Raw genomic sequence first — 13,659 nt, 5'->3', positions numbered from 1 at the left:
TATTATTATTATTATTATTATTATTATTATTATTATTATTATTATTATTATTATTATTATTATTATTATTATTATTATTATTATTATTATTATTATTATTATTATTATTATTATTATTATTATTATTATTATTATTATTATTATTATTATTATTATTATTATTATTATTATTATTATTATTATTATTATTATTATTATTAATATTATTATAATTATTATTATTATAGAAAACTCTACGTAATGAATATTATATCATCAACGACATATCCATCCATCAAATTTCCGAAAGCTATGAGAGCAATTGTCGGCCAAACATTAGCTTCAACAATATCGAGTTCAATGAGCCAAGTTTATCCACAATTCTCGCCTTGCGTAAAAAGATCTGTGGTGATACCTGTAAAAAGTAAATTAATCACCTTCGAATTCGAATGAAGATGTTTGTTTCTCTGCTTCAAAGATTCTGAATGTTGTAAATTTGAAGCTAGTACTTTCAAATCCCAGTGGTCTCGTTTAATAACTTGAGGCTTAAAGAGAGAATTGAGGAATTGGCGGAATGATTCAGCAGGCGCATGAAGGAGAATGTCGGGATATACCGTAAGTAATCAATTTCAAATTAGTAGTGAGAGAAATACAGGGATGACAAGATTGAAGGGGAATGCGGCAGGGGAGGGACAGCCGTTCTGAGAGAGAGGCAATCTGAAAATATTTGAACAAATTTTATTAATCATTACGAATTATGAGAGTGTAAACCTAAATCTGGAAATGAAGAAAGCAGAATGAGGAAGGCACGAGAGGTCAATATAGTCATTCGAGCTTATTTGACCCGGATTGGAAGATTTGTAACCATTGCCCAGAAGTTAGAGCGCAGGGATAGGAAGAGATAAGCGATGAAGGAATCGAAACTGCCACCAATACATAACTGACGCTTCCATTTTTTATTTTTGGATGGAAATGAATGAAACATCATCAGCTGAAGGAAGACAGCTTGTTTATATTAGTGCAGAAGGGCAATATTCGCATTCACACTGATATCCCTATTCATTATTACTCACGACATTTTTCGTTCCTTGGAATCACAACAACTGCAATTGTCCTCTCTTCGTAGCATTATCATATCATCAACTTATCTGTTGTTATGTGCAATCACTATTATCAAAATGTGTTATCACACCAGTTACTATCTCTTATCTTATTCACTTCCATCGCAATATGCACTTTGTTTTGGCCTTCGATAGCAGCTCATGAATTAAGTTATTATCTGGACAAGTAAGCCTCCTAACTATTTAACACATTGCAGTTATCAACAAAAAGCATCTGTAAATGAGTTTCAATGCTTTTAGTTAAATGAAGCGTATAAGATATATATATTATATCAGGTCTGCGAGAGATACAATACAGTCGATACATGCAAATTTCTCGCTTCGGCTATTGTCAAATGCAGCAGATGAAGAACTTAACGCAGTGCTGTCACCATTATCACTGGCGATAACATTATCATTGACTAGTGCTGCTGCAAATGGTACTACAAGGCTGCAGATAAACGATGTTTTCGCAAAAGGTACCCTTCTTTTTTTTTTGCTGTACTCAAATTGGAGTGGGAAATTACCCAAAACAGAATGAAGGAGGAAATGGGTAAATTGCAAAATTGCTTTTACCTAGTAATCACTTCTGCTATAATTCTTCAGGTTTCAGTAATAATGCAATACAAAAGTATTATTCATTGCTAGCCAACAGATTACTGCTAGGAAATAATAGTACAACTATAGCACCTGGTCTTTTGGTAGTTCTACATCTTTGTGATCGTGGTACCGTGAGCAGTACTATGATAGACATCGCAAGAAATTATATGGCTGACATACTTCAGTTCGACTGCAAAAACACATCAACCACTGTCGCGGTTGGTTTTTTATGCCTGATCTGGAAGAAGAATTTAGTTTTCTATTTGCGAAATGGACGATAGGATGCGTAATGCTATAGAACAGATGAGGTTGTAAGTATCAGGAATAACTAATACCAAAGTAATTAGTTGCAGCTTTTCACGATCAACTGTCTCCTGGCTATTCCAGGTGACCTTTACATGTAGATAATATTCAATTGACTTGTCAACTCTTTTCAGTTTATCAATCAGTGGATTGCAAATCAAACGAAATCAGAGTTTAAAATCTTTACGAGAAATGTTTGTAATGTAGACTGGCATTTCATGCTCGTCGATAGTTTTTATTTGAACGCTGCTTGGCAGTATCCATTTGACGAGAGAAGGACAACTGCGAAGGATTTCTACGTGAACGAACACAGCACCACTCGGGTAGATATCATTTTCATACCACAGTCATCGCACCAAACAGGCTGGTTACAAATTTTCAGTAACAACTCGGTGTGAAAGATAGAACGAAGGATGAACTGAGCTGACCTTTCTTGAAAGTACTCATAAATTCTCAATCTGCGAAGGTGATTATGAAAGCAGTATAGTTTTCACCTAAGATTTGTAGCACATTTCGATGGGTTGCATTCGTCCTTCCTCACGTAACCGTTGCAGGTAGAAATGATGTCCATGTGGGCATTTGATAAATTTAAATATACCGAAGACGTTGATGTACAGGTTCTCGGTCTTCCCTATCACTTGGATTCTAATCTTTTCCTTTATATATTTCTACCACGAGAGAAATTTGCGTTGCGAAATGTTGTGCGCGAACTGACTGGGCGTCATCTTCTATTTTTGATTGCAAGGTGTAAAATAATGGATGTCGAGGTAGATGTCTTAACTAAATTTGATAAGTTCAAGTCGATAGTGAACAGAATTTCTTTTAATACATTTAAGACATTATTATTTGCCCAGAAATCCGGTCTGATTCTTTACAATGTATAAGAAGTAATTATGACCCAATTTTGGGTAATGAGAGGCAGTGATCGACAGTTTATAATGATAATAGTACAATCCGTGTCCATATAGGGGTGATTAGAATGCTTATCACATTATCGGCGAATGCTTATCACATTATCAGCGGAGATACGGCTTTTGGAATAAACAGATTTTCTAAATGATCATTGCAACTAGTATAAGCACTACAAAGACCGATTGCACCTCGAAATATGGCTTGAAATCATTATTAAGGTGTTCATTTCGAGTAGATAAAGCGCCAGAAACTTATGTCAATATATTTAAGGTTGAAATACCTCGATTTTCGATAGAAAATCATTTTGAACTGAATTTGCCGTTGGCAAATCTCGGAATAGTGGAAGCATTTACCAGTCGGGCTGATTTTTCGGCCATTTCAATTCAGAAGATACATATTTCAACGCTCATTCAGAAGACACAATTTGAGGTATTAATTTACACTGTTGCTGTGAAAGATGGATGTAAACTTTATACTAATTCAACAACTATACCTTTCCCTTTGTTGCAGATTAATGAGAAAGGTTCGTATCCGGTAAATAGCACACACGAAATAGCAAACGATGAGTTAACTGTCCTGTGGCAAGGTGGACATATCAAATTCATTGCCAATCATCCATTTATGTTCGTCATCACAAGGATCGACCAGATGATCCTCATAGGACACTATTCCAGTTAATGAAATGTTGATATGACTTCAGGGAGAAATTCTTTGTTTAACTGAAAGTTTCGCTGATATGACTCCCCTCCTCTGTTGTTATCGAACGGGTTCCACACAGCTAATTTCTGCTCAGATAGAATATACTCTAATAAATTACCCTTCAGTATATACAACTGTTTGATGCGCTGTTTGTGCAAGAGCCGCGCACTCTTGAAATATTCTTGTATTTTCTGTCTTTTTACCCAGCACAATGTTTGACCTGTAGAATTGCCTGATATCTAGCTTACTAATCTCGATGTTACATAAGTCCTGCACAAATACCCTGAGCTTTACGTTGCGACTCAAAACTGAAAGGCTTAGATGACAGATAAAACTAACACATATTACCTCTCCTCAACTATTCAGCGAACTGGGAAAACAAATTCTTTCCTATACCTCATTATTTTTGCAAATTAGACTCTTGAATACATCATATATTACAGGATAGTTCCAATTCCAATATCAAATATTTTATCATATTTAAGAAATATATGAAAATAGCATCAAATGAATCACCAATCAGTGTCTCATACGAGTAATTTACATATTATGTTCTTGAAATAACTGATATCCGTGAAGATGTATGTAGCGTGAAATAACTGATATCCGTGAAGATGCATGTAGCGTGACTCGAGACCTCAATCACTTGAACTATTTCTCTTCCTCCTTCTCGAAATATATGACGTGCATCGGACATCGTCTTACAAAATATTCATTTCCCTAGAAGGTGAAAAGTACAACATTAAATTGCTTTTCATTCAAGCATTATTTCACTTTCCACTTGCAAACAACTCCGTATTTGAAATGAACAATCTTGCAACTAAGGCATGCAAAACAAACGATATGCCAACTCCATTCTTATCGTTACGTGATTAAATAACAATGCAGGCATGCTGAAAAAGTTAAATAATAATAAGAGGACAAAAGAATTAAACTTGATTATTAAGCCACAACCAGAACCACTGCAACAATGATTCCCACGGAATCCAGTAATCCTTCGTATCTTTCCTTTTTAGAAAACCATAACTTCAAATATCAAAACTAATTCATCACATTTAACAACATTAAAACGGCAATTCGAGGGAAGCGAGGACGCCTAAAGTTTTTTTCTTGATGGCTTCTTCCAACTGGTATCTCCAACTCTGAGAACACTGAATAACTTCCTGGTGCCATGAAATAAATATTACAACATAAATAAAATATAAGTCTAAGTACCTCAAATCAAATGACTTCAAAGGGAAGTGGACAAAAGGGACGAAAAATAATCTGAATGCATAAAAAATCAAGCAAATTATAGTGAGATGAAAACAGCACAAAAACAATTGCACAGCAATGAAAAAAGAAATGCTTTAGCTGGAAGCAAAACTATACTGCTCGAATGATTTCACGAAATGAAATAATGCCAAAAAAAAGGAAAAGGAATCATTGTGAAGGACAGTAAAAATAAGAATGTCACTTCATATTTGTCGTTTGCGTATCATGGCGGAACACACAGCTTCGAATAAACTGTAAAAGTACTTTTACAGTTTGTTCGTAAAAGTACTTTTGCGAAAGGCGATAAAGTCACACAAAAACTAGATAAGACAACGAGAATATCCCGAACACCCATGCGGAAAAAATCAGAGATGGGTGGTGTGATAACATTTGTGACAGAATGGCTTTCGATCCACTTCTTTGAATGTTCCCTTGTTCAGCTGCTTACGACAGTAGGAACAGCAGAAATGTTCCGGATGAAACTTCTGTCCTACAGCTGAGACACATCGGCCATTAATAGGCTTTTGGCAAGTGGCGCACAAACTACCGCGCTTTTCGTGATAGTGCATTTCGCACAGTGGCACATTGCCGTGCTCATAAAATGATCCTGTTTCGAAAGCCTTTCCACACTCCTAAAATCACTCATCAATATTCCTGGTACTACTAGACAGATTACTTTCCTTTCAGTAGAATCAAAAACTCACGTGAAGAACTCTGTGAAACTCACTGATCAAAGTCCTAACAGTAGCAGGAAAAAATAAAAAGAAAAAAACCAAGAATAATATTACAGTCAAAAAAATCAAAGAAGAATGATATTACAGTCCCCGAGAATGATACTTCTGCTACATGGTAGACCTGAGTCTATTATTGCTCAACTACGTATATGCACCGGGGAGACACGAAGACCCACAACAAAATTAACTGAACTTACTCATTGCGCTCTCTTCGTGCCCTACTTTAAAGACAGAGAGGATTACCAAAACTCACTGGAGGAAACTGTTCAAAAATAACACCATGCTATGAATTTTGCTGAGTCAAAAGCTTTGTCATTCACAAATGCTAGAGAACAGAACAAAAATAACGATGGAAGCAAAATTTCAAAAGCCTTCACACTTCAAAACTTGTTAAACTTCAAATGGAACATTTTTTTTAGAAAGACTACCTGGCAAATAAAGCATTCGGGATGCCAGTGCGTGCCCAGTGCTGTAATGAAATGCATTTTGATCGGATTCTTACAACCATTGCATTTCGGTGCAAACATTCGAAAAAAATCCGTCTTGCAGTAAGGTTGTCCATTCTGGAAACCATACTGGCTACGACTTTATCGTTTTTTTTTCTTCTTTTTTCTTTGTGGTAATCATTATAGAACACACTTCTCCTTGTTTTAAGCACAAAAATCTTGTTAAATTTTTGAAATATGCGCAAGAGAAATTTTTGAAAACGCAATATACATTATCTGCTAATGAAAGAAAACCGCCGCAAATGACTACCACAGAACTTAAATGAACATAATGAACATAACGTTTGACATATGAAGACTATTATGAGAAGCTCAAGAAAGTGAATATTTGGTTAGTATTTTCTAATTGTAGTACTCAACCCACTGAAATTTTAAAAAGAACATATACATTCAAGCTTCAGGAGACAATTTTTCTTTACTATAAATCCTTACTTTTTCGTGGAATCCCTCTTCGCCAAACTGCCGGCCACATTCTGCACATACAAAATGCTCTGCGTGAAATGTTTTACCAAGTGCTGTCACACATCGCTACAAAACAAAAGAAAGGAATTAGTGGGCCTGTCTGCAAGTGGTTATCATTTGATATCAGAGTTACAAAGATCTGAAAACCAACATCCTTGATTGGCCCATTGCAATATGCACATCGGGGAGAGAATATGTCGTGGTAGTCATTCTCACAGTAAGCTTTACCGCCTCGCTCGAAGAAATTTCTATGTCCAAGCTCTTCACCACATTGACAGCATACGTAATGTTCCGGATGCCACATTTTGCCCAATGCAATGACCACCTGTGAATTACTTACATTACCAGATACCCTAATAACAGCAGGCAAAAGTGCCCGACTTCATATTTTTAAATGAAATGTAACAACTTTTAGTAAAAAATAACAGCAAAAACTCAAGAACGACACAAAACATGAGAAATACATTCAAAATAGACACGGGAAATTTCCGATCTTTTAATTGTGCTTAATATTATGAACACTTTATCGGACAGATGAATATCTCGAGATTAGAAAATACCAGATAGAAATATCAGATAGTTTCATTGAGTAATCTATCAAACGAATGTTTATGATATACATTTTAATTCCAAATAACTGGAATTGTTATTTTAAAATTTTAAATGAAATTTGTCTGTAAGTATCGTTAATTTAACTTCACATCCTGACTCATTTAATGCAAAAATTTAATTTACAGTAATAGTGACCTTAGAAGCTAACAAAGATGCACAAAAGAGTACTGAAATTAAAAATGAAATTACATCTTGAAGTCTATTATCCTTAGGAAGACAATAAATATATTTACAAGAATGTGAACAATAAGGACAACCTGTCCAATGATCGGTTTGCCACAAGAAGCGCAATCGCCTTTGGGAATCGTGCTAATGCCATGTTTCGACATATCCTTTTGCAGTGTTCCCAACATTGAATCCAGCTGCAACGGATCGTCCGTCAACGAGTTCTGCTGCAAATTATAACACGGATCACATTCCTAAACATAATTTAATAGCACGAATTGTTAACCAAAAGTTGACCTCTCAAAAAATATAGTACAAATAACATTTCATTAAGATGTGGTATAAAGACAAAGAGTAGAAAACAATGACATATGGCAATGTAAGTTCATATTATAAAGATCATGAAAGGCAATGTATAGAATAAAGCCATTCTCTACGAGAGAAATACTGCCTGAACGGTAGGATGTGGTAATCCTGATAGAATTACATGCGTGGCCATTTACCAAGTAAGGAAAACGTGAATCAAAAATAAGAAATTGTGAACTACTAATGAAGAGGATGAAGTAAGCAGCTAGAACACTTCCTGCACAGCATTCAGCAGGCAAACTAGTTTCTGTATAAGCTAAAAAGTTCAGCAAGCATTTGCTGATTTTTCCGCCAACTTAACCTTTCTCAAGACTTATTGTGAGAAAGTTGGCAAACATGAGAGATGGATTTTGCATAGTAGAACATATGCCTTTCAATTCTAATATTTTTCAGTGAACATGTGGTGATAGAATACAGAGTAATAGGAAAATGACCGTTGACGTTTTCCCTGTTGATTTATACTACAGGTCAGGAAAATATAGGTCAGAAAAATGGTCAGAAAAATCAGAAAAATGTTATAGTCAGAAAAATCCATTTTTTGCAATCCATTTCTTCATTCACATCACAAAAACGACGATGTTGAACGAACCTGAACATTACCAAATGATTGTGATAAATCACCACCAACATTTCTGTTGTAACTGAAACAAATTTAGAAGCTTTTTCAACGTTGCATTATGTTGTTGGACTCCAAATTTGTTACTTATCAATTAATATTATGAAGATCACAACCACAGAGTTTCGGTATCTCTGATTTATAATAATCAAAGAGATTTTCACTGAATTCGCTTAACATATTTATAAATACATCAGAAGTACCATACACAAATCGGTTAAAGTTCAATTTAATTCTGGAAATGATCTCTATTTTGAACTTAATTTCCTTACCTGTCATGCTCAAGCTCTCTAAACAAACTTTGCACTGTAGGTCTTTCCGCTTGACTTGTTAAAGTATTAGCACAACGTTCATCTGTAAAAATTAATGAAGAGGTGCATATAATCACTGGAAGGTTTGAATACCAAAAACTGGACATGAAATGTTAGTGACACTGTTTTCTTTCCTTTCTGCTTATATTACTGCGAAAAGTAATTACTCTCCATTATAACCCATGAGCAGAAGTAGCAAGTCCTCTGCTCTGAACTGCGTAATTTATCAATCTCAAAACATCTCCACGAAACATTACCCCCTAGCATGAGATACACTGAATGACCAGATTTTCTAGTGCTTATAACAGACAATGAAACAGTACCTTCAGGACTTCTCCTCTTTTGTGAATAATCATCCAGCATCTGCTCGATACTGTCTAGACCGTGAAAAGAACTACCGTAACTGAAATTAAACCGATGGAATTTCAGATAGAAGCAAGTGTCGTTCCTACCACTGTTTCGTATTTCAAGATTTAATAGGTCTCATTGGTTAAAATTTCCAAACCGAACCACACTATATAGCATACCTTCTAGTTTGTTCTTGATAAACGGGCTCTAAATCAGGTGCATTGGATGAGCAACGATCGTTAAATTTAGCTCGTTTCAACACTTCCGTTGTATGCTGTAGATCAGAAAGCAGAGCTTCTGAAATAGAGATTAAAAAATTGTATACAAAAACAAATGTTCTATATTAATAAACATACTGATAAAAAATATATTAATAAACAATTTATTACAAGTATTAATATATAATTTTGTTTAAGATAGGAGAAACATTAAAAAATATCTCCCATAGCGTAACATGGCTTAGTGAATTTCAAAAGTAGCTTTTCAAATTCAACGATTTTTTTATAAACTTAAGATAGAATATTCCTGATAAAGAAGAAAACCAGATAAATGCTGCAACAGGATGACTGGCAGCACAAAAAGTAAGAGAAGAGCTTTAAAAGATACAAACCCAACGTAAATTTCAATGTGTCCACAAAGTTACCCTCTATAATGCTGACATAGAATGGTGCTTATTCGAAAGATACTCATCCGTAACGATGAAATCAATGATTCTGCATAATTATGTAACACGATAATACATGAATCCGAATCGAAATTACAACACAGTTTAAATTAGGCAAATTTTCCACAAGTTATGTCTGTACTTCTCGTTTAACTACCACTTATCCGGCATTTATATACCTGGTCCTTTTTCCTCTATTTTAACTAACAGTTCTAAAAGTCAAAAAAATTGCAATATGCCTATATTTTTCTAATTGTTTTTTTTTTTCTGGAATGCGTACAACACTGCAATAATATATTATGCTAATATGTCTTAACTTGGATTGTTAAACAAAAGCAACTATTTATGGATTAGAATGTCAGGATAGGAATACATCTTGTGTGCACGATGCTTTATAAAAATTTAAAGACCAAAGTAAATGTAATACTTATGCTGCAATTACCAGCGATTCTGAGTGGAGATGAAATGTAGGGGATACAAATAAATCTCATTAATTGAAGAGCTTTAGGAGAAACCGAACAAAATTACGTCCATCACCAGATAATCCAAAAGTTCCTACTTACAAAAGTTATCAGCACTCAGTGATTAGCGAGGACAGCGAATTCCAAAACAATGAAACCCATCAAGCGAATGCAGTGCATATGTTCGATTGCAAAATCAAGATATTCGCATGAGCTTTAGGACAAATGCTTTATGAAGGAAAAGATATATGCCGATAATGACTAGTTAACTAAAGTTTCAGGAGTGGTCAAAAGGTTTTTAGGGAACTCCTTAAGATTCCTCTTAAGAGACACCACATTCAGAATAAACTCACATTTCGTAAGAACTGGAGACAGGTAAAATCTCAAAAGGAACAGATGGAATAAATAAAGCAACAGTCCTTAATAAGAACCAGTCCCAAATGGAATTTTTAGCATTCTTTATTCTGCTTGATTCATTTTTATTACTAATCCAAATTTGTTATTATTGCTCTTCCTCATCATCTTTGCAGTATACAACTGCATGTCTAAAACTTTTGAAAGCTAACAGTTACTTTAAACATTGAGTGCATTGGGTGTATGTGTATTTATATATATGTGAATGTGTGTGTATGTTGTTGTTCATCGATAGACAATTGTTGAAAAGCTCGAACTGAAGATGTTGGACAAACATTCAACGACAACATTTGAAAAATAAGAAAGCAGTAGTCTGACTGACTTATGTAACTGGGAAGTTGTATGCAAGTAAACATTCTGCAATGTATATTTCAGTGTGACGACCCACTACTAGCAACAACGAACCAGATGAGTGACGATTCTTTTATGAATTAAATGCTACTATGCTGCCAACAAAGTTTAAATCCTTTTCATTGTCCATTTCTCTTCACATTCCACAAGACCTCACGTGTAAAAATAACAACTGAGATGTCTCTACCTTAACCGCCTCTCCCTTCCCATGTAGCAGTTAATGAAATAAATGCTACTATTTTGCCATAGAAGGGTAAATTGTTAGATCCTTATTTGAAGGAACTAGATTACGTAAACAACTAACAACAAAAAGAACCATTTGCATAATCAGCCACGTCGGCCCAAGTGACGGAAAGGCGGCCATTATTGCTTGCTGATGTAGACATTGCTGGATAACTTGAAACAAAACTTTTTGGCAATATAAAGCTATATTTACTGGGATATTTCTTTAGAGTAGGAGAAACTGTTTTCTTGTTAACACTGATGAAATTTTGTTAACACTAATGAAGTTATATTATTAAAACAGATGAAATGGGAGTACATAGTTCCGTGAAGATGTAGAAAATAAATGCTGTCGAATAGGTTGCACTAGCAATAACAGGATGACAGCTGAAGGGAAGTGGGAAAGGAGCTAGAAGAAAAACAACACAAAACTTTATTGATCACACTTTCAAAGAAAAAAGTTTTTTGGTTCCCCGTATTAGTGGAATGAATAGATAGATGATAGTTAAGACGTTAGTCAACAGTAATGTGGTAGGATGATGAAAGGTTGCTGTATTTCACGAAATAATAACCTACGGCAAAAGACAGAATGAAATGGATATAGCACAACAGCAACTATACACAGACGCCGTATTATGAAGTGAGAACACTAAACAATTTTATTCGGTTGAAGGATGAGATGGAAATCCGGCTAACTGAACTCTAAAATTTCTAGATGAGATGGCATGTATCGTTATAATTTCATACAGCAAACAGTAGAACAAAAATGAACCCATTAATTTTGAAATGAGTAAAAAATGGATATGACGATGATCTCAGCAGGAGTGAATAAAAAAACAATGAGAAAGCTTTATTTGATTACAGACAGTTCAGCTAATACACTTTTACTTAATTGCCAAAGATAGGATATAGTGTAAAACAGGGTATCTGCTTTTTGATTTTTAAGGCGCAATGAATGGAATATTTACTGTCGAATCCAGATGGTGTCTGAAGACGTTGAGGATATTTGTCGCAAATTTAGGGAAATTGGAAATAAATGTTAGGAAAAATTTATTCGGCAGTATATATGAAGGGAATACATAGAAATTATTAACAACAATAATGATATTGATACCACTGTCGAATGTCTTGAATTTGCTGCGGTAGGTATTAAAAAAAACTGTTCAATGTTATGGGCATACAATGAACGCATTACGCGTTTGAAATTCCAAATTATTAAATTATTTTGCCAAGAGAGAATCGATACATCGGTTAAATGAGTTCTATAAATCATAAGTACATGCAGCTCCAGATATTGAATGTAACCTGCGTGGGTCTCGACCCTAGTTTAAAAAATCCTCGTGCGAAGAACGAAGAAACAGGGAAGAAATTTACGTCGATCATTTTTAAGCAAAGCGAAAATTATTTGAGCACAAGCTTTATCGGTCAAGATGTAAAATGAACATGTGATATGGACATGTAGAAGTTCAGCACTGCGATCCAACCGATAATAATGGAATAGTTAAAGGAAGAGCATCCCAGCATATAAAAGAAATAGTTAGCTAATTTAAGATATTAAATGACTGCGAAAGTGGATTATATAAGAAACGATTCATGTCGTAAAGTGTGAATACGATTCCGAGAGCATTATTAATAAAGAGCTTAATAGCTTTCGCTTTAATGAAAATTATTTCCTTGAAATCAAGAAGATATAAAAAATCTTATGCACAAAAAGAATGATTAGCGCAACTCACCGAGATCTTCCATTGTTCAGCAGATTTTTACGGCAAATGTTCAAGTGCGCAGGACAACTCAAAATATAATCGAATTGAATACGGTCTCATCCGACTTTTGTTCATCTCCAGCTCTCCTGTAGATACATAATGATGTTAGCACTATAACCATATAAGCTTTCTCTCAATTCAATTCATTAAACCATTTTCCAATCAAAGCAGGTTGATTCATTTTCCAGGGAGCACTGTGCGACGAAAGAATGTAGGAAATTTATTAAGAATCTCGAACACAAATAACTTTTTTGCAAGTTAGAGCACGTCATGAAATAAGCTTCGTAAAGGCAATCTCATCTTCAGCACATTGCTTTCAACGCTTGGAAGACACCAACGCACAGTGATGACCCGCACACGATTAGTATATCAAATTAAAAGTGTGGAAATGTTTTCACTCGGAAAGAATCATTTACACAATGTACGGAAACAACTCCTTTAGAGTCTCGACCATCGTTCAGAAATGTCTAATGTCCATAAATTGCCATGCGACATGGAAGGAAGTACAATATAGCTTTGGAAATACAAGAGTTGAAAAAAGGATGACATATAACGCAATGAGATGAAGAATGGTGTCCCAGTGCGTGTATAGCAATCTTCATGCTAGCAATCATTCCATTGGCTCATATCAAAGTTACGTGGCAGGAAGAGTAGAGTGGCCTAGTCTACGCTTGCAACTCTATCAAAGATTTGACTACTATGTAAAACAAACAACATTAATGATCAGAAATGTTCATCTTCCAACTGCTTCAAACATCATTGCAACCCTGCATTAAAATAGTAAACTACATCGATGACATTGGCAACCTTCTGTTTA

General features: G+C 34.8%; 2 protein-coding genes across 3 annotated transcripts; one reads left to right on the top strand and one right to left on the bottom strand.

Annotated features, from left to right (window-relative positions):
* Positions 1 to 1,376: 1,376 nt before the first annotated feature.
* Positions 1,377 to 3,572, top strand: LOAG_01955 (serpin protein 6; the record flags this gene model as incomplete). The annotated part of the gene is made up of 6 exons (XM_003137493.2): positions 1,377 to 1,558; positions 1,686 to 1,897; positions 2,117 to 2,305; positions 2,537 to 2,749; positions 3,165 to 3,323; positions 3,405 to 3,572. Coding segments are annotated over 6 exons (1,123 nt in total), but the record flags the coding sequence as incomplete, so codon positions are not given.
* Positions 3,573 to 4,151: 579 nt separating this feature from the next.
* Positions 4,152 to 12,930, bottom strand: LOAG_16733 (the record flags this gene model as incomplete). Of its 2 annotated transcripts, none has more annotated exons than XM_020449385.1 (10): positions 4,152 to 4,313; positions 6,010 to 6,144; positions 6,520 to 6,615; positions 6,701 to 6,874; positions 7,419 to 7,553; positions 8,282 to 8,333; positions 8,581 to 8,662; positions 8,943 to 9,022; positions 9,147 to 9,264; positions 12,813 to 12,930. In XM_020449385.1, the coding sequence occupies 10 exons, from the start codon at positions 12,823 to 12,825 to the stop codon at positions 4,245 to 4,247; spliced, it is 954 nt and encodes a 317-aa protein (XP_020307116.1). In that variant the 3' UTR covers positions 4,152 to 4,244. The 2 variants fall into 2 exon arrangements, with proteins under 2 accessions (XP_020307116.1, XP_020307117.1); XM_020449384.1 differs by lacking the exon at positions 4,152 to 4,313 and adding an exon at positions 5,099 to 5,479 and having other exon boundaries at positions 12,813 to 12,825.
* Positions 12,931 to 13,659: the final 729 nt, after the last annotated feature.

This window comes from Loa loa (assembly GCF_000183805.2).
Source record: "Loa loa unplaced genomic scaffold supercont3.15, whole genome shotgun sequence".
NCBI lineage: Eukaryota > Metazoa > Nematoda > Chromadorea > Rhabditida > Onchocercidae > Loa > Loa loa.
Note: the sequence above shows the minus strand (reverse complement) of the source record. Positions and strands in the feature narration are given on the sequence as shown.